At 47.1% G+C, this 21472-nt stretch overlaps 1 protein-coding gene across 1 annotated transcript; it reads left to right on the top strand.

The window, feature by feature from the left end:
• Positions 1 to 750: 750 nt before the first annotated feature.
• Positions 751 to 21201, top strand: OTUB2 (OTU deubiquitinase, ubiquitin aldehyde binding 2; the record flags this gene model as incomplete). The annotated part of the gene is made up of 6 exons (XM_082275786.1): positions 751 to 759; positions 8571 to 8666; positions 14948 to 15066; positions 16861 to 16945; positions 17984 to 18175; positions 20983 to 21201. The coding sequence occupies exons 1-6, from the start codon at positions 757 to 759 to the stop codon at positions 21199 to 21201; spliced, it is 714 nt and encodes a 237-aa protein (XP_082131912.1). The 5' UTR covers positions 751 to 756.
• Positions 21202 to 21472: the final 271 nt, after the last annotated feature.

Genomic DNA, 21472 nt, shown 5'->3' with positions numbered 1-21472 from the left:
CTTCCAGTCTTAAAGCGGTTAAAAATACGCTCATTGAGAATTTTTTTGTCAAAGACATGTAGCTAAATACATTTTGGCCTAAATATATGACAAAAATTGAATATATTGGATATTTTTTAACTGTCAAAGTAGAAAATGTCAATTTTTTCGCAAAATTTTCGCTCTTTTTTTATTAATATCGCAAAAAATGAAAAGCGCAGAGATGATCAAATACCACCAAAAGAAAGCTCTGATTGTGGGGAACAAAGGACGTAAATTTTGTTTGGGTACGGCGTTGCATGACCGCGCCATTGTCAGTTAAAGTTGCGCAATTGAAAAAAGTGGCCTGGACGTAAAGCAGGAAAATCCTCCGGTGGTAAAGTGGTTAAAGGAAATCCGGAGTGACAGGCTGCCTTCTAAAAATGCTTTGTGCCTGGCTCTCTGCTTTCACTGACCTGGATCAGGAAAGTGGAGGTGAAGGCTCTGATTGGCACACTACCCTCTTAGGATATACTGAAGTGCAGCCAGGCGACTGGCATTTTCAGAAGCTGAGCTCAGCGATTGGCAGCCTCTTTATAAATAAGCGGAATATTTGGAATCAGGATTTATGTGAAGCAATGACTGCAAATCCTCACTATGGCAGAAACTGAAACTGATCCCCTAGGCCCCGCCCACATAGCTATGTCACCAACACAATGCTGTGCAGCTGAGTGGGCGGGGTTTGTATAAATAGGTGTGGCCAGGAAGGGCTGAGTGCTGTCAGTGCAAGCTGGGATCATGGTGAGTGGGGGAGACGCTGCAATGTGTGCTGAGCCTCCATCTGCTGTGTGCAAAGGGTTCAAGCTGAGTGTTAGAGCCCTGCGAGCCGGCCAGGGGCTGCGTGTGGCCCCTTGGAACTTTGTGTGGCCCTCAGAGCCCCTCCAGACACAAATCTGTATTTCCATATTGCACAGAGATAGCTGTGATCTCTAACAGTCCTGTGTAATATCTCTCCAGTCTGTCTGCTGAAGCTTCTCCCCAATCTCCAACAACTCCTATAGTATGTGCAGTCTCTGATCGTTTCCTGTACTATGTCTGCAGTCTCTGACCATCTCCTGTACTGTCTGCAGTCTCTGACTGTCTCCTGTACTATGTCTGCAGTCTCTGACCGTCTCCTGTACTATGTCTGCAGTCTCTGACCGTCTCCTGTACTATGTCTGCAGTCTCTGACCGTCTCCTGTACTATGTCTGCAGTCTCTGACCGTCTCCTGTACTATGTCTGCAGTCTCTGACCGTCTCCTGTACTGTCTGCAGTCTCTGACCGTCTCCTGTACTGTCTGCAGTCTCTGACCGTCTCCTGTACTGTCTGCAGTCTCTGACCGTCTCCTGTACTGTCTGCAGTCTCTGACCGTCTCCTGTACTATGTCTGCAGTCTCTGACCGTCTCCTGTACTATGTCTGCAGTCTCTGACCGTCTCCTGTACTATGTCTGCAGTCTCTGACCGTCTCCTGTACTCTGTCTGCAGTCTCTGACCGTCTCCTGTACCATGTCTGCAGTCTCTGACCGTCTCCTGTACCATGTCTGCAGTCTCTGACCGTCTCCTGTACCATGTCTGCAGTCTCTGACCGTCTCCTGTACTGTCTGCAGTCTCTGACCGTCTCCTGTACTATGTCTGCAGTCTCTGACCGTCTCCTGTACTATGTCTGCAGTCTCTGACCGTCTCCTGTACTATGTCTGCAGTCTCTGACCGTCTCCTGTACTATGTCTGCAGTCTCTGACCGTCTCCTGTACTATGTCTGCAGTCTCTGACCGTCTCCTGTACTGTCTGCAGTCTCTGACCGTCTCCTGTACTATGTCTGCAGTCTCTGACCGTCTCCTGTACTATGTCTGCAGTCTCTGACCGTCTCCTGTACTATGTCTGCAGTCTCTGACCGTCTCCTGTACTATGTCTGCAGTCTCTGACCGTCTCCTGTACTATGTCTGCAGTCTCTGACCGTCTCCTGTACTGTCTGCAGTCTCGTCTCCTGTACTATGTCTGCAGTCTCGTCTCCTGTACTATGTCTGCAGTCTCGTCTCCTGTACTATGTCTGCAGTCTCGTCTCCTGTACTATGTCTGCAGTCTCTGACCGTCTCCTGTACTATGTCTGCAGTCTCTGACCGTCTCCTGTACTATGTCTGCAGTCTCTGACCATCTCCTGTACTGTCTGCAGTCTCTGACTGTCTCCTGTACTATGTCTGCAGTCTCTGACCGTCTCCTGTACTGTCTGCAGTCTCTGACCGTCTCCTGTACTATGTCTGCAGTCTCTGACTGTCTCCTGTACTATGTCTGCAGTCTCTGACCGTCTCCTGTACTGTCTGCAGTCTCTGACCGTCTCCTGTACTGTCTGCAGTCTCTGACCGTCTCCTGTACTGTCTGCAGTCTCTGACCGTCTCCTGTACTGTCTGCAGTCTCTGACCGTCTCCTGTACTATGTCTGCAGTCTCTGACCGTCTCCTGTACTATGTCTGCAGTCTCTGACCGTCTCCTGTACTGTCTGCAGTCTCTGACCGTCTCCTGTACTATGTCTGCAGTCTCTGACCGTCTCCTGTACTGTCTGCAGTCTCTGACCGTCTCCTGTACTATGTCTGCAGTCTCGTCTCCTGTACTATGTCTGCAGTCTCGTCTCCTGTACTATGTCTGCAGTCTCGTCTCCTGTACTATGTCTGCAGTCTCGTCTCCTGTACTATGTCTGCAGTCTCTGACCGTCTCCTGTACTATGTCTGCAGTCTCTGACCGTCTCCTGTACTATGTCTGCAGTCTCTGACCGTCTCCTGTACTATGTCTGCGGCCTCTGGCCGTCTCCTGTAGCGTGCCCCTGTGGCCTCTGACTAATTGAATTTTTAGTCTGCCCCTTGAGGCCCCCATGTCAGTTGACCATCACTGCCCTATACAAAGCAATGAGGGGTGGGTGGGGCCCTCATCCGTTTGCTCACATATAATTGGACATTCAGTGACCACCTGCGGATGATTTTTATGGCTGCGGACTTTGTGACAACGCTTCAGTCCCCCATTGCTATGTATAGGGTGCTCTGCCTGCAGCTGTATGCACCCCACCAAGACTGCTTGCGATTTGTCGTCACAAGTTTTGATTGGTTCTCCCACAGCATTTGCTGGCCATAGAGATGCATGAAGGGCGACTGTTTAAAATCTCATCGCTGAGCTACAAATTGCTGGACAATGAGGGAACTGGCGACAGGATTTCCTTAGTGCAGAGTTGCTAAATAGCCTCCTGCAGAGTCAGTGGATCTGATGTCCCCCCCTCCCCCCCCCAAATTCTATAATCCCCAACACTCCTTTCTGAAATGCGTTGCTGATTGGGGCCTGTAAAGGTTTTTGGGGTTGTGAAATGAGTCGCATGGCTGAAAATCCAGTTCCTTATAAGGGACCCATTCACATTATCGGCACACGCTGGAAGGCAGCTGGCCATAAAACTTTATTGAAAAGTCACAATGACATTTGATCTGGTTCTATTGGTCGCCCTGTGATTGGTTGCAGTGTTTTTGGAGTGCATGCCGTTCTTCAGTGCCCACCACTGCGGCATGATGGTGGGAACTGACTTCGTGGCATTGGGACCATTGGATTGCATGGGCCTTTAAGCTTTGTGAATGGAGTCTCGTGTGCTCTGGAAGAGTGAACTGTGCAAGTACAGATTCTTAGGGGTTCTATTTATCCAACATTTGTTGGACGAATGTCACAAGCATTTGCCTGGGCTGCACGAATGTCCCTTTTTCTAATATTGATTTTTCTATGATCAGCTCCATCTAGTGACCAAAATGGGGATGGATTTCCAGAAAATTTACTGCATTTTGGCCACTAAAAGGAGCTGTTATAGTCGTATAAAGAATAGAGAATTTGTGCAGCCTGGACGATTTTTTGACATTCGACCAACAAATGTTTTATAGTTCGCTTAAGTCTTTCAGCAACTCTGTATGTACAGCCGTTGGCAGAAGCTGATTGCATTAGGCATTTTAATATTTGTGTAACTCCTCCCAATAGCCAGCCCACTCATGAGCCCTCAGTCCTGATGTAAGCAGTGGGAGGAGTTGTCTTTTTACAACCTGACTGTCATTTTATGCATGAGTCCATCGAGTTTATCTAATAAAAGTGAAAAAAAATCACATCCCATATACAGTCCTATAGAGGAAGGCGAAAAACCCCCAGCAAAGCCTGATCCAATTTACTACAGCAGGGGGAGAAATTCCTTCCGGATTCCCCGAGAGGCAACCGGATATTCCCTGGATCAACTTTACCTATAAATATTAGTACCCGGTTATATTATGTACACCTAGGAAAGAATCCAGGACTTTTTTAAAAAGCAATGCTACATATTTTTGGTAAAAAAAAAAAATCACAATAAGCTTATTTTGATTGGTTTGCGCAAAAGATTTGTCATTATTTGATTTTTCTTAACTAATAATGGCGGCGATCTTTTTTTTTTTTTTTGCTTGCCTCTGATGATCTAGATCAGGGGTGGGGAACCTTTTTTCTGCTAAGGGCCATTTGGGTATTTATAAAATCATTCGGGGGCCGTACAAAATTATCAACTTAAAAATGTGCCTGTTATATTTGGTCAAAAATTTAATTAACTCACCCCTAATGTGATGCTTCTCTTTGGTGAGGTGTGTGATGTTGGCTGGTATTGATGATGTTGCTACTCGCAACTGGTTTTCCAGGTTTGCGTCGGTCAGTCTAGAGCGCAGTCGACTTTGTGGTGGTAAGAAAAGAAAAGAACTGCTGGTGGGTACAGCTGGCTGGTACTGCTGTGGGTACTGCTGGCTCAGGATGGTACTTCTGGCTTGTACTGTGCTGTGGGTACTGCTGGCTCAGGCTGGCACTGCTGTGGGTATTGCTGATTCAGGCTGGTACTGTGCTGTAGGTACTGCCTTGGGTACTGCTGGCTCAGGCTGGTACTGCTGGCTGGTACTGTGCTGTGGGTACTGCTGGCTGGTACTGCTGGCTCAGGCTGGTACTGCTGGCTGGTATTGCTGTGGGTACTGCTGGCTGGTATTGCTGTGGGTACTGCTGGCTGGTACTGTTGTGGGTACTGCTGACTCTGGATGGTACTGCTGTGGGTACTACTGGTTCTGCTGTGGGTACTGCTGGCTCTGGCTGGTTCTGCTGTGGGTACTACTGGTTCTGCTGTGGGTACTGCTGGCTCTGGCTGGTTCTGCTGTGGGTACTGCTTGCTCTGGCTGGTACCACTGTGGGTAATGCTGGCTCTGGCTGGTACTGCTGTGTCTGCTGCTGGCGGGAAATGCTGGCTAGCAGTGGGGCCGCCCTGGAGGAAGAGGTGATGTTTCCTGTATTGGTCACAGGCGGAGTGCATTTGATATCACTCTGCCTGTGACTCACTCAGACTGTCAGAATGGAGCCGGAACTATACAGGAAACATTGGCTCCGTTCTGACAGATCAGCTGAGAAACAGAGTCAGCTGCACGGGGGGCCGGACCAAATGATTTTGAGGGCCGCATACGGCCCCCGGGACGTAGGTTCCCCACCCCTTATCTAGGGGATAATGACAGACGGTTGTGTTTACCGGCGGCCATCGGAGCCACCGGTCACTCACGGTGATGGCAGAGAGGCAGGATACCAGTACGCAGGGGCGTAACTACAGGGGTTGCAAGGGTTGCAATTGCAACCGAGCCCCATGCTGTAGGGGGCCTGTGCGGCTTCCTTTCAACCCCTGGATAGGAGGGGGTGGGGGCATGTAGAGAAATCACTGTCCTCCTTTTACTTCCTGTAGCTGTAGGAGCAAAATAGAGGAGATTGGTTCTTCTGTATGCTGCCCCCGCCGCCCCTCCTATCCAGTTCACTTGTGTTCTGCTGTCTCTGGGCCCCTGTGTGCTCCCCTGGCCCCCCCCCCCCACTGTGCTCCCCCCCCCCTCTCCTGCCGGCTGCTGCAGGGGATGTGTCACAATAGAGAACCAGGAAGGGGTCAGTAAATATGTAATTTACCAGCTCCTTCCTTTTCTGAATGGACAGAGTCATAGTCAGTCACATTGTAAAAAAATAAAAAAAAAATTATAAAAAATAAAAACTACTGACACCAGTGGGTGAACTTCCAGGATCACAAAGGTCACACTTGCAACCGGGCCCTGGCATTCCACCACCCTGGGGAGGCCCCAAGATGGCAGGAAGGGGGCCCACTGCAGAACTTGTGAAAGGGTCCCAGGATCAGTGGGAAGAGCCCCAGGCTTGAAGGGAAGGGCCCCGGCCAGGGGTCCAGGGGGCCCTTCATGGTTTCTTGCACCGGGGCCCTGAAGGTTCTAGTTGCGCCTCTGCCGGTACGTCACTTTGCCTGTAGGGGGCTGACTGCCGCAGTGTATAGTCGTGTGGCAGTCAGCAAGTGGTTAAACTCTCCAATATCTTGACTATAGAAGTTACACTGACAGGTTTATAGTTACTTGGCAAAGACTTTGATCCCTTTTTATATATCGGCACCACATTGTCCCTACGCCAATCCACCGGTACTATTCCAGTCCTTAACGAGTCCCTAAAAATGAGAAACAAAGGCTTAGAAATTAGAGCTCCGTTCTTAGGATGCGTGGATGGCAATGCCTTGCTGGGTGGAGGTCAGTCTGGAGGAGTGGGGGATGTTCTGGGTGGAGGTCAGTCTGGAGGAGTGGGGGTGTTCTGTGTGGAGGTCAGTCTGGAGGAGTGGGGGTGTTCTGGGTGGTGGTCAGTCTGGAGGAGTGGGGGTGTTCTCGGTGGAGGTCAGTCTGGAGGAGTGGGGGTGTTCTGGGTGAACAGTCTGGAGGAGTGGGGGTGTTCTGTGTGGAGGTCAGTCTGGAGGAGTGGGGGTGTTCTGGGTGGTGGTCAGTCTGGAGGAGTGGGGGTGTTCTCGGTGGAGGTCAGTCTGGAGGAGTGGGGGTGTTCTGGGTGGAGGTCAGTCTGGAGGAGTGGGGGTGTTATGGGTGGTGGTCAGTCTGGAGGAGTGGGGGTGTTCTGTGTGGAGGTCAGTCTGGAGGAGTGGGGGTGTTCTGGGTGGTGGTCAGTCTGGAGGAGTGGGGGTGTTCTCGGTGGAGGTCAGTCTGGAGGAGTGGGGGTGTTCTGGGTGGAGGTCAGTCTGGAGGAGTGGGGGTGTTATGGGTGGTGGTCAGTCTGGAGGAGTGGGGGTGTTCTGGGTGGAGGTCAGTCTGGAGGAGTGGGGGTGTTCTGGGTGGAGGTCAGTCTGGAGGAGTGGGGGGTGTTCTGGGTGGAGGTCAGTCTGGAGGAGTGGGGGGCGTTCTGGGTGGAGGTCAGTCTGGAGGAGTGGGGCGTTCTGGGTGGAGGTCAGTCTGGAGGAGTGGGGGTGTTCTGGGTGGAGTTCAGTCTGGAGGAGTGGGGCGTTCTGGGTAGAATTAGTCTGGGAGTGGGGGTGTTCTGGGTGGAGGTCAGTCTGGAGGAGTGGGGGGCGTTCTGGGTGGAGGTCAGTCTGGAGGAGTGGGGCGTTCTGGGTGGAGGTCAGTCTGGAGGAGTGGGGGTGTTCTGGGTGGAGTTCAGTCTGGAGGAGTGGGGCGTTCTGGGTAGAATTAGTCTGGGAGTGGGGGTGTTCTGGGTGGAGGTCAGTCTGGAGGAGTGGGGCGTTCTGGGTAGAATTAGTCTGGGAGTGGGGGTGTTCTGGGTGGAGGTCAGTCTGGAGGAGTGGGGGTGTTCTGGGTGGGAGTTCAGTCTGGAGGAGTGGGGGTGTTCCTAGGCATAGGTAATTCTGAGCCTCCATAATGGAAAAGAATGACCTCTAATAAATGAAAGGGGCGGGGCCAGGGATGTCGGGGTGGAAAGGGCTAGATCAGGGGTGTCCCAATTCAATTTCATTGTGGGCTGCATCAGCATTATGGTCGCCCTCAAGGGCTGGTTGTATCTGTTAGACTAGATGTCCAGAGCACCTCACTCCCTCTTGCATCAGAAATCAAACTCCCCCACACCCCCCCCTCTTACATCAGTGCACCCCCCTTACCTGGTGCTGCTGCTGGGAAGAAGCTGGGGGGCAGAGCTTGGAAGCAGTGCAGAGTCTGGAGGAGGACCAGAGGAGAGAAGGTTGGATTTCACCAATTGCTAAGACCAGGGGAGGCTGCATAGTAAAGGTTGAATAAAGACAACAGACCATCCAGTTTAACCTGTACAGGTGTGTCAGTGATATTCATTTCCCCAAGCCCTGAATTTTATGTTCTTTGAGATGCAACGTCCAATAGGTGAGGGCTGCAACTGCACAGAATCTGTAGGAGTTCTTTCCTCCTCTCTGCTGCCGCCTGCTGAGACGAGGTGGGGTTTGAGGTGAGGCTGCAGGAGAGGTGCAAGGGCTGCATGCAATGGCCTGGAGGGCCAGATTCGGCTCACGGGCCTTGTGTTTGACACGTGAGCTAGATGATGCTGGATGTCCTCCAGCCAGGAAATGAGGGGGAGCTCGGAGTTCCTGCAGCTTCTAATGCACATTGTGAGAAGCTGTGTGCAGTGAAATCTAAGAAAATGAATCCCCCCCCCCCCCGAATATGGTGACCCTCATGGTCATTAATAGGCACAACCCACAGCCTGATGTCCATGTCTAGTTGCTCCTTGGACCGAGCTGCGTTCTGATTGGTTCGTTTGCTTTTCAGGGTGACGATTACTTTGATCTGGTGTCTGAGAAGATCGACATGTCTTCATTCGTGGAAGAACACGCCAATGAGCCGCTGTACCACAGCAAACTGAAGGTAACCAATCAGAGAAGCCGATATCCTCATTCCAATGACTGGAGGTCACTATAAATCTGGGGCCTCCATTGGGGGGACCTCCTCTGGAAATGCTGAGCGCCTGGCTGTCAGCAATGACTTGGCTGGTATTTCTATTGCTGGCCCCCAACTCACCCACTCTTCAGTGAAGTCCTTGTCTTTTGGGGTATATTGGAGGGTTGGGGGGTCACATGTTTAGAAGGTTGTCAGGAATGGCGGCCCCTGCACAGCGAGGGTTCCTGTAACCCCTACAAACGCGTATATAAAAGCGCAGTATACAAGGGGTTAAGCAGGTTCAGAGCGGCAGTGGGCTCAGTATTGATTTGTGCAGCCAGTGATGGGGGTTCAGATAAAAGTGATCAGGGCGGCTCTAAATCAATTTTTTGGTGTGCCCATCCCCCAGTGTGGTCCCCAGACTCTCCTGCCCCTCTGGGGGGGGGGGGATTAGGGAGGCACAGGGTTGTGGTAAACGGCTCCTACAAGCAGAACAATCAGATTACGGAACATATGTTAACCTTGTGTTTTATTTATTCCCCCTCTGTCTTGCCCTGCAGCTAACCAAGCACAGATCAGATTTGATTAGCTGCGTCATTGCTACAGTGACCCCAAACTGATAAATATAGAACACTTCTGGGTCACAGCTGTAGCTATGATGCAGCTAATCAAATCTGATCTGTGATTGCTTAGCTGCAAGGGAGACATCGGGGGGGTCTGTCTCCTGATGTCTCCATAAAGAGGACCGGTCACCTGCCCAAATATTTAAAGCAGATCTTTACTGTATCTGAGAACAATCCACATTTAATTAATTTTTAATATTTAATGCAAACTCCCTGAAATGTAAAAAAGTTAAAATAATGGAAATATAATATACACTGCTCACAAAATGAAAAACGCATCAGATCTCAATGGAGAAAAATATAATTCTAGATATCTATACTGGTATGGACTGGGTAATGTGTTAGGATCTATACTGGTATGGACTGGGTGATGTGTTAGGATCTATACTGGTATGGACTGGGTGATGTGTTAGGATCTATACTGGTATGGACTGGTAATGTGTTAGGATCTATACTGGTATGGACTGGGTAATGTGTTAGGATCAATACTGGTATGGACTGGGTAATGTGTTAGGATCTATACTGGTATGGACTGGGTAATGTGTTAGGATCTATACTGGTATGGACTGGGTAATGGGTTAGCATCTATACTGGTATGGACTGGGTAATGTTAGGATCAATACTGGTATGGACTGGGTAATGTGTTGGGATCTATACTGGTATGGACTGGGTAATGTGTTAGGATCTATACTGGTATGGACTGGGTAATGGGTTAGGATCTATACTGGTATGGACTGAGTAATGTGTTAGGATCTATACTGGTATGGACTGGGTAATGTGTTAGGATCAATACTGGTATGGACTGGGTAATGTGTTAGGATCTATACTGGTATGGACTGGGTAATGTGTTAGGATCTATACTGGTATGGACTGGGTGATGTGTTAGGATCTATACTGGTATGGACTGGGTGATGTGTTAGGATCTATACTGGTATGGACTGGTAATGTGTTAGGATCTATACTGGTATGGACTGGGTAATGTGTTAGGATCAATACTGGTATGGACTGGGTAATGTGTTAGGATCTATACTGGTATGGACTGGGTAATGTGTTAGGATCTATACTGGTATGGACTGGGTAATGTGTTAGGATCTATACTGGTATGGACTGGGTAATGGGTTAGCATCTATACTGGTATGGACTGGGTAATGTTAGGATCAATACTGGTATGGACTGGGTAATGTGTTGGGATCTATACTGGTATGGACTGGGTAATGTGTTAGGATCTATACTGGTATGGACTGGGTAATGGGTTAGGATCTATACTGGTATGGACTGAGTAATGTGTTAGGATCTATACTGGTATGGACTGGGTAATGTGTTAGGATCTATACTGGTATGGACTGGGTAATGTGTTAGGATCTATACTGGTATGGACTGGGTAATGTGTTAGGATCTATACTGGTATGGACTGGGTAATGTGTTAGGATCTATACTGGTATGGACTGGGTGATGTGTTAGGATCTATACTGGTATGGACTGGGTAATGTGTTAGGATCTATACTGGTATGGACTGGGTGATGTGTTAGGATCTATACTGGTATGGACTGGTAATGTTAGGATCTATACTGGTATGGACTGGGTAATGTGTTAGGATCTATACTGGTATGGACTGGGTAATGTGTTAGGATCTATACTGGTATGGACTGGGTAATGTGTTAGGATCAATACTGGTATGGACTGGGTAATGTGTTAGGATCAATACTGGTATGGACTGGGTAATGTGTTAGGATCTATACTGGTATGGACTGGGTAATGGGTTAGCATCTATACTGGTATGGACTGGGTAATGTTAGGATCAATACTGGTATGGACTGGGTAATGTGTTGGGATCTATACTGGTATGGACTGGGTAATGTGTTAGGATCTATACTGGTATGGACTGGGTAATGTTAGGATCAATACTGGTATGGACTGGGTAATGTGTTAGGATCTATACTGGTATGGACTGGGTAATGTGTTAGGATCTATACTGGTATGGACTGGGTAATGTGTTGGGATCTATACTGGTATGGACTGGGTAATGTTAGGATCAATACTGGTATGGACTGGGTAATGTGTTAGGATCTATACTGGTATGGACTGGGTAATGTGTTAGGATCTATACTGGTATGGACTGGGTAACGTGTTAGGATCTATACTGGTATGGACTGGGTAATGTGTTAGGATCTATACTGGTATGGACTGGGTAATGTGTTAGGATCTATACTGGTATGGACTGGGTAATGTGTTGGGATCTATACTGGTATGGACTGGGTAATGTGTTAGGATCTATACTGGTATGCACTGGGTAATGTGTTAGGATCTATACTGGTATGGACTGGGTAATGTTAGGATCAATACTGGTATGGACTGGGTAATGTGTTAGGATCTATACTGGTATGGACTGGGTAATGTGTTAGGATCTATACTGGTATGGACTGGGTAATGTGTTAGGATCTATACTGGTATGGACTGGGTAATGTGTTGGGATCTATACTGGTATGGACTGGGTAATGTGTTGGGATCTATACTGGTATGGACTGGGTAATGTGTTAGGATCTATACTGGTATGGACTGGGTAATGTGTTAGGATCTATACTGGTATGGACTGGGTAATGTGTTGGGATCTATACTGGTATGGACTGGGTAATGTGTTGGGATCTATACTGGTATGGACTGGGTAATGTGTTGGGATCTATACTGGTATGCACTGGGTAATGTGTTAGGAAGGAAAGGATTCCAAACGTTTGATGGAAATGAAAATTATCCCCCTACAGAGGGCTGAATTCAAAGACACCCTGAAAATCAAAGTGAAAAAATAATGCAGCAGGCGAGTCCATTTTACTGAAATGTCATTGCAGGACCTCAGAATGGTCCTCAGTAGTTTGTATGGTCCCCATGTTCTTGTATGCATGTCTGACCACATCGGGGGATGCCCCTAATGAGAGGACGGATGGTGTCCTGGGGTATTTCCTCCCAGATCTGGACCAGGGCATCACTGAGCTCCTGAACAGACTGAGGTGCAACCTGGCGGTGTCGGATGGTCAGAAACAGAATGTCCCAGAGGGGTTTTTATTGGATTTAGGTCAGGTGAGTGTGGGGGCCATTCAATGGTATCAATTCCTCCATCCCCCAGGAACTGGCTGCATACTCTCTCCACATGAGGCCGGGCATTGTTGTGCACCAGGAGGAACCCAGGACCCACTGCACCAGTGTAGGGTCTGACAATGGGTCCAAGGATTTCATCCCGATACCTAATGGCAGTCAGGGTGCCATTGTCTGGCCTGTAGAAGTCTGTGTCCCTCCATGAATATGCCTCCCCAGACCATCACTGATCCACCACCCAACCAGTCATTCTGAACGATGTTACAGGCAGCATAACGTTCTCCACGGCTTCTCCAGACCCTTTCACGTCTGTCACATGTGCTCAGGGTGAACTCTGCACTCATCTGTGAAAAGCACAGGGTGCCAGTGGTGGAGCTGCCAATTCTGGTGTTCAATGACAAATGCCAATCCAGCTCTACAGTGCCGGGCAGTGAGCACAGCGCCCACTAGAGGACGTTGTGCCCTCAGGCCACCCTCATGAAGTCTGATTGGTCAGACATTCACACCAGTGGCTGCTGGAGGTGATTTTGTAGGGCTCTGGCAGCGCTCATCCTGTTCCTCCTTGCACAAAGCAGCAGATACCGGTCCTGCTGATGGGTTAAGGACCTTCTACAGCCCTGTCCAGCTCTCCTAGAGTAACTGCCTGTCTCCTGGAATCTCCTCCATGCTCCTGAGACTGTGCTGGGAGACACAGCAAACCTTCTGGGAATGGGAGGTATTTGTGTGACATCCTGGAGGAGTTGGACTGCCTGTGCAACCTCTATAGGGTCCAGGTATGGCCTCATGCTACCAGTGGTGACACTGACCCCCCTCTATAGGGTCCAGGTATGGCCTCATACTACCAGTAGTGACACTGACCCTCTCTATAGGGTCCAGGTATGGCCTCATACTACCAGTAGTGACACTGACCCCCCTCTATAGGGCCCAGGTATGGCCTCATGCTACCAGTAGTGACACTGACCCTCTCTATAGGGTCCAGGTATGGCCTCATACTACCAGTAGTGACACTGACCCCCCTCTATAGGGCCCAGGTATGGCCTCATGCTACCAGTAGTGACACTGACCCCCTCTATAGGGTCCAGTTATCTCCTCATACTACGAGTAGTGACACTGACCCCCCTCTATAGGGTCCTGGTATGGCCTCATAACTACCAGTAGTGACACTGACCCCCTCTATAGGGTCCAGGTATGGCCTCATACTACCAGTAGTGACACTGACCCTCTCTATAGGGTCCAGGTATGGCCTCATACTACGAGTAGTGACACTGACCCCCCTCTATAGGGTCCTGGTATGGCCTCATAACTACCAGTAGTGACACTGACCCCCTCTATAGGGTCCAGGTATGGCTTCATACTACCAGTAGTGACACTGACCCCCTCTATAGGGTCCAGTTATCTCCTCATACTACGAGTAGTGACACTGACCCCCCTCTATAGGGTCCTGGTATGGCCTCATGCTACCAGTGGTGACACTGACCCCCCTCTATAGGGTCCAGGTATGACCTCATACTACCAGTAGTGACACTGACCCCCCTCTATAGGGTCCAGGTATGGCCTCATACTACCAGTAGTGACACTGACCCCCCTCTATAGGGTCCAGGTATGGCCTCATACTACCAGTAGTGACACTGACCCCCCTCTATAGGGTCCAGGTATGGCCTCATGCTACCAGTAGTGACACTGACCCCCTCTATAGGGTCCAGGTATGGCTTCATACTACCAGTAGTGACACTGACCCTCTCTATAGGGTCCAGGTATGGCTTCATACTACCAGTAGTGACACTGACCCCAGCCAAATGCAAAACTAGGGAAAAACAGTCAGAAAAGGGGAGTAGGAAAAAAGTCAGTGGCCTCCACCTGTAAAAACCATTCCTGTTTTGGGGGTTGTATCAGTAATAAATAACATGTGCACTAGATGGGCAACACTAAAGCAGCTGAAACTGATGAAAAACCCCCTCTGCTACTTAACTGACCAGACCAATATCCCAGGAGTTTTGACTTGATGGTATACTCTGATTAAAAAGTGTTCCTTTCATTTTTATTTTTTCGAGCAAGGTATTTTTATGTATATTAATGCTAGCAGCACAAGGATTTAAAATCCATGTTGATTGGGAGAGACGTTCCACTTTGAACTCCCTTTATGATATAAAGAATAATTGTAAAAAAGAGTTTAAAGCACCTGTCTTTCCCCCCCCCCCCCCCAACCCCAATTCAATCAGGCAGCATAGGGTGAGCATGGGTTTTTATTAAACAGAAGTTGCGCCATATGTGGCATCACCGTGACCGTTGGAGTAAGAATTCTAGATTTCTCAATTGCATGCGATCTCGAGTCTTCGCATCTTTGGTATCTTTATGCAATACATCACAATTTTATTTTTACCCAACAATTGTTTGCACTTATTTGCATATTTTTAGGAAAAATGCATTTCATAAGCAGTTGCAAAAACATTGCGTGACCTATGACATTGGAAACTTTCTCTCCAGGGCTTCTGATTTCGGAAAATGTGCAATTGTTGCTTCTTATGCAATCTGGGCACTGAGCGGGTTTTGTTTTTGCAGGATCTCATGTCCTCATACGGCGCTGTGCGGAAAACGCGCGCAGACGGAAGCTGCTTCTACAGAGGGCTGGCCTTCTCTTATCTGGAGTCCTTGCTGGGAAAACGGCCAGAAATTTCAAAGTAAGTTCCAGCAAAACAAAGGGATCATCCAATGGGGTCACCAGGTTCAATGACAATGAAGAGTAGATTTCCCCTCCTATTGGTGAAACTTTGTATCCCTTCCTATGTGTCTTGGGGACCAGAAGTGATGAGAAATTTCCCCAACTGGTGACCCGATTGACACAATCTTCTTAGGTTTACCAGGTTCAGTGACTATGAATGGATTTCCCTCCCATTGGAATGCTTTTGATCGCTTCCTTTGTGTCTTTGGGGCAGGAAATAAAAGAAATCTCCTCCTCAAAGAGGTAACTCCCTTATTGCAAGTCACCAGGTTGTTACGATTTGGGGTGGGGTGGGGATTTCCCCCCTCCCATTTGGGGTGGGGTGGGGATTTCCCCCCTCCCATTTGGGGTGGGGTGGGGATTTCCCCCCTCCCATTTGGGGTGGGGTGGGGATTTCCCCCCTCCCATTTGGGGTGGGGTGGGGATTTCCCCCCTCCCATTTGGGGTGGGGTGGGGATTTCCCCCCTCCCATTTGGGGTGGGGATTTCCCCCCTCCCATTTGGGGTGGGGATTTCCCCCCTCCCATTGGTGGGGTGGGGATTTCCCCCCTCCCATTGGTGGGGTGGGGATTTCCCCCCTCCCATTGGTGGGGTGGGGATTTCCCCCCTCCCATTGGTGGGGTGGGGATTTCCCCCCTCCCATTGATTTTGTCTTTTGGATAGTAAGTGAAGGTAAATCTCCCCAGTTGGTCACTCCATTGCCCCGATCTTCCAATGGGGTCACCAGGTTTAATGAAAATTAGGGGGGATTTGTCCCTCCTATTATGCCTTGTCCTTGGGACAGGAAGAGAAGGGAAATCTCACCATTGGAAGATTGGGGCAATGGGGGTCACCAGGTTCAATGGCAATTAGGGGGGGGATTTTTTCCCCTCCAATTATTTTGTATTGGATAGGAAGTGAAGGGAAATCTTCATAGCTGGTGACCCCATTGCCACAATCTTCCAATGGGGCTCAATGACTAAGTAGATTTCCTCCCCCATTAGTAGTTTTTTTTTTTTTTTTTCGACAATGGTTTTTAACTGGGGAGATGCATTTCCTGTCCCAAGGAAGGGATGAAAAAAATCTCTGTAATGGGGGAGGAAATGTAATTGAACCCACTGACTGGGTAATGGGTCACTGGCTGGGGAAATTTCCCTTCACTTCCTGTCCCAAAGACACAAGGAGGAAGTGGAAGGAAATCTCTTCTGGTTGTGATTGAACCTGGTAAACCCATCAGTCGTCAACTGGGGAGATTTTACTTCCTGTCCCCATCTTATGGGGGTCACCAGGTTCAATTACAACCAGAAAGATTTCCACTCTTATTGGAGAGATTTCCTACCACTTGTTTTTGGCACAGGAAGTGAGGAAAAATTTACCTAATAGGACAGGCAGGGAAAATTTGACTGTTTTTAGTTAACTTCTGTCTGTAACTGGACAATTTTGATTTGTGTGTATCCATTGTCAGTTGTAGCACCCTGGGGCTAAATACAATTATTGGTATCTGTCCATGGATTGGTAATTCTGTGCAGCCAGTCCCCTGATCCGGGCGCTCCTGCCATACAGCAGTCAGGCTCTGGACCTCAGTTTTAGGTCTTTGTTCCCATTGGTTTCCTCATTGATGAGATTTTCATCCACTTCCTGTCTGAAACTGTAGTCCACAGAACAGGAACAGAGGAATTGGTGGAAAAGAGGTAACCCTTTCCTGTCCAATGTAAAGTTGGGATAAAGTTTGGTTATTGGGCTTTGATCAGTAAACTGTCCGCACTCCTCTCTAGGTTCCGGGAGCGGGTGATGGAGAGTCGGAATGAGCTCCTGGCGGTTGGATTCCAGGAACAGGCGTTCGGACACAGCTACAGCATTGTAAGTGTACATGACTCTGACTCTGCGCTATACAACGTCCAATCACAGCACTGCAAGGAGTAAACCACAACCACTTAAAGGGGAACTCTGGGTAGTACTAAGAATGAATTTGTCCCTCTCCTTCCCCCTACTCTCGCTTTATAACGGGATGAGGGATTACTACTTGTGGTGACCCCGGCCTGTTTGTAGTTCAGAGCCACCAAACGCATGCTGCAGTTTTCTCGTCTTGACGTTGATGACCTCACATGGTGATGACATCACCCTGGTGCTGGGATCGGTCATTGGGTGATCGGGGGGGGGGTACACACATTAGTGGGTCACAATTCTGAGTTTACACCCCTGAATGTCGTGATTGGTGCTTGGTTACGTTGGGGAAATATCAAACTTGTGTTTATTCTATTGTTGGAAGAATCGCCTCCCATAGACTTCAATTGAGTTCAGCCCTTCATACTATGTTGGGTCTAAAATATTGTACAATCAGGTTGTATGTACAGGTTAACATACACATCACAATCTGATTTTGTATAGTGTTTTAGATTTTCCAACTATACAGTGGAAGTATCTGCCTGATTGGATACAAATTGATTGGATAGATTAGGTGGATCCTTTTGGCTACCCATGTGAAAGGAGTGTATTGAGTTTAATCCATCAAAATGCAATGGGGCAAAATCGAATGTTCTCAGCCTGTTATCTAAAGATCAAATGTTGTTCATTGAGGGGGAAAAAATACATGTAAATGTCAGGAGGGAAAATACCGCATTATGGCCGCTAGATGGAGCTAAGGAGCATGCTCTTTAACTGATACTGTGCCATCTAGTGGCTATAAAGAGGCACTACCCCTCTTAAATAGGGGTTGGAGATGGGGGTTTATAGGATGGCATTCAATCTGTAGACCATTTAGCTGAAGAATTTTGCTCCTCTGGTTTCAGTAGTTTGTGGCCTTTGATGTAAAATAATTGGGAATAAAAATACTTTGTATCCAGTGAATGGAAGTATTTTGTCTTCTGTAAATCGATGATCGGACTGACCTCTCTGCAGTTTCTCAGTCTTTTAGATTTAGCGGAGAAAGACGGTACTGTCCTCTCCCTCCTGAGAGCATTCAATTACCCCGCCATTTCCGACAACGCCGTCTACTACCTGAGACTGGTCACCTCCGCCTTCCTCCGGAGCAGAGCAGAGTTCTATCAGCCATTCGTAGAGGGGCTTCACATCGCCGATTTCTGCACACAGGTCTGTAAAACGTAACGGCTTCCTCTGATTTCACTGCACACTGAGCTTTTCACCATGTGCTTTAGAAGCTGCAGCAAGTCAGAGCCCCGCCTCATTTCCTGGCTGGAGGGCATCCAGCATCAGTGTCAAACTACAGCCCTCCAGCAGTTGCCAAACTAAAAGTCCCATGAGGCATTGCAAGGCTGACAGTTACAAGCATGACTTCCAAAGGCAGGGGCATGATGGGACTTGTAGTTCTGCAACAGCTGGAGGGCCATAGGTTGACGCTTTGCTCCCTGGCTCCATTCTTATTTGGATTTCAGTTCACTCATGGAGGCTCTGCATGACCTGTGGGTGTCGCTTAGGCAAAAAGAACTAGGAACACCCACTCCAGATTAACACCCGCCCATCAATGCATTTTGATATTTGCATAACCCCTCCCACTGCTTGCATTTAGTCAGTGAAGACATACAATTTAGTAGAAAATACAATGTAACAATTTAGTAGGAAATGCAATGTAACAATTTAGAAAACACTGGAGGAAATTATCAAATCTAATCACTGCGTCTATAGGATCCCCATTAATTCCTTCCAGTGTTGTCCAGAAATGTTACATACATAATTGTTGCATACATTTCAGTAAAATGGTGTATTTCCTATTATCCTCAGCGCCATCTAGTGGCTAATGCCGCTCTGTAGAGGAGTACTGAGGCAGGGTGCTGTGATTTCAGGAAGTGATGTACAGCCCCCCCCTTCTGGCCCCTCCCACCAGCCATGGTCAGACTGCATTGCTTAGAGAAGCAGACAGATGCAACTAGGTCTGAAATAAGGTGTAGAAATCGGTTTTAATGACAAATTGTCAATATTGGCAGAATAAACATTGGCTTTAAGTCTACAAATCAGAATATTTCATGGGAACAAAACAGAGGGAGACCACAATTAGTCGTTTTTTTTAAAAAAATCCTTTATACAAGTTGATTGTGAAGTTCAATTTTCATCTTAGAGATTGCTTGTTACTTCAGCTCCATCTAGTAACCAAAATGCAGTACAGTTTTTCCTGAGGTATTTCAGAACTAGACTGTATGGTGACCACTAGATGGCGCTAATGATACAAGCATTTTTCCTATGGGAAAAGACTGTTTCAACTTCAATGAATGTTTCTAAAATTTGTGCTTTTTTTTGTTTTGGTTTTTTTTATAAATGGACCCCCTACTGCCCACATCGCAGTTTCTAACAGGTTGGAGAATTTTAATGTCACAGGTGTCCCTTGCATTGTCTGTCAGTGATGCCATTTGCAGCAGAGATTTGTTTTCACTTCCTGTTCTGGTGACCACACAGGAAGTAAGGGGAAGTCTCTTCACGGGGACAGACCTAAACTAAAAACCCTGACTGATGTTCTGATCCTTCTCTACTTTACCTAAACAAGGCTTTGGATGGGAGTTTCAATAAACAGGAAGCCGTGTTTGTGTGTATTTAAGTAGTTACACTGATGGAATTCAAATTGCATGAAATAGACCTGCAATTATGTGTAGCCTTGTTGTCAAAATACATTATTTTTTTACTTTTTTACACTTATATTTTTTTTTTTTACATTTTATCACATTTTCTTTTTTTTTACTTTTTTTTTTTTTACTTTTTTTTATTTTTTCTCTTTTACATACATAATTCTTTACTTTTTTTTTTTTAAACTTATTCATTCTTTTTTTTTTTTTTTAACTTATTCTTATCTTAAATAGACCTGCAACTATGTAGATGGGGGCAGCCATGTTTGTATATTTTATTTATATATATATATATATATATATATATATATATATATATATATATATATATATATATATATATATATATATATATATATATACAAACCTGGCTGCCCCATCTACACATGGAATTTAAACTACATGAAACAAATAGACCTACAATTATGTGTAGATGGGGCACCCTTAGGTAAAAAAAGTATATATTTTTTGACAAACAAGGGTGCCCAATCTACACATAATTGTAGGTCTATTTGTTTCATGTAGTTTAAATTCCATGTGTAGATGGGGCAGCCAGGTTTGTCAAAAAATTATATATAAAAGACAAACATGGCTGCCCCGATCTACAAATAATTGAAGGTCTATTTAGGTCGTGCTTTAAGGTCCAATAATAAGTAAAAAAAAAGTTACATTGTCAAATACACTTTTACCTATTTTTTTACCTATGCAACTTTATTATTTTTTTACTTTTATTATTGGACCTTAAAGTACATGACCTAAATAGACCTTCATTTATTTGTAGATAGGGGCAGCCATGTTTATTTGTCTTTTATATATAATTTTTTGACAAAACCTGGCTGCCCCATCTACACATGGAATTTAAACTACATGAAATAAATAGACCTGCAATTATGTGTAGATGGGGCAGCCAGGATTGTCCCAAAAAAAATATATATAAAAAAAAAAAAATTATATATATATATATAATATATATATAATTTCCTGTGCTGACAGCAGAGCGCAGAGTGACAGATGAGATTGTCTTCTGCTTCACCTTCACTGTCCAATCACAGGCTGGGGGAGGGACTAGACCAGTTACTGAACAGCAGTAGAGAGAAGTCAGGTCGCCCTCTGCTAGACAGGGCTGTGCTGTATGGCAGAGCTGTGGAAATCTCAGGACTGGATAGACACAAATGCAGATCTCTGGCAGGTATAACGGCACCCTATGGGTTTTAGTGGCCTGAAGTGATGAATGGGGAAGTTGTGTTCCAATTCCATCTGCTATGTTGCCTTACATTTTGTATTTTTGATAGCCTGGGGGTCCCTTTAACCATTTTTGTTTTCCAGCATGTGGAGCCGATGACCACCGTGTGTGACCACATCCACATCATCGCCCTGACCCAGGCCCTTACCATCCCCCTCCAAGTGGAGTATGTGGACTCTGCAGACCCTGCTATAAACCAGCACGTCTTCCCCGAGGGGGCCACGCCGGGCATCTATATGTTGTATACACAGGACCACTACACCCTTCTGTACAGAGCGTGTGACCAGGGGGCAGGGCAGTGACCCCCCCCCCCATTATGGACTGGTTCATGACAGCAGGAAGAGGAGCTTGCAGCCAAAGACTCTTAATACAGGACAATGTCTTTTTTATATTTGTGTAAATGGAGATTTTTTTAAATAAACTTTTTTGCTTTGAATAGTCAGGTTTTAATGACCTCCCTCCACTGGGGGGAGACAATCTGAAATGGGGATTGAAAGATGGAGGCATGTTCAATTTCCTGGTTCAACACTGACTGAGCCGAGCAGCCACCTGTGATGGAAGAAAACGAAATTA

Source organism: Pelophylax lessonae (assembly GCF_965119305.1).
Source record: "Pelophylax lessonae genome assembly, chromosome: 13".
Classification (NCBI taxonomy): domain Eukaryota; kingdom Metazoa; phylum Chordata; class Amphibia; order Anura; family Ranidae; genus Pelophylax; species Pelophylax lessonae.
This window is presented reverse-complemented; position numbering and strand designations above follow the sequence as displayed.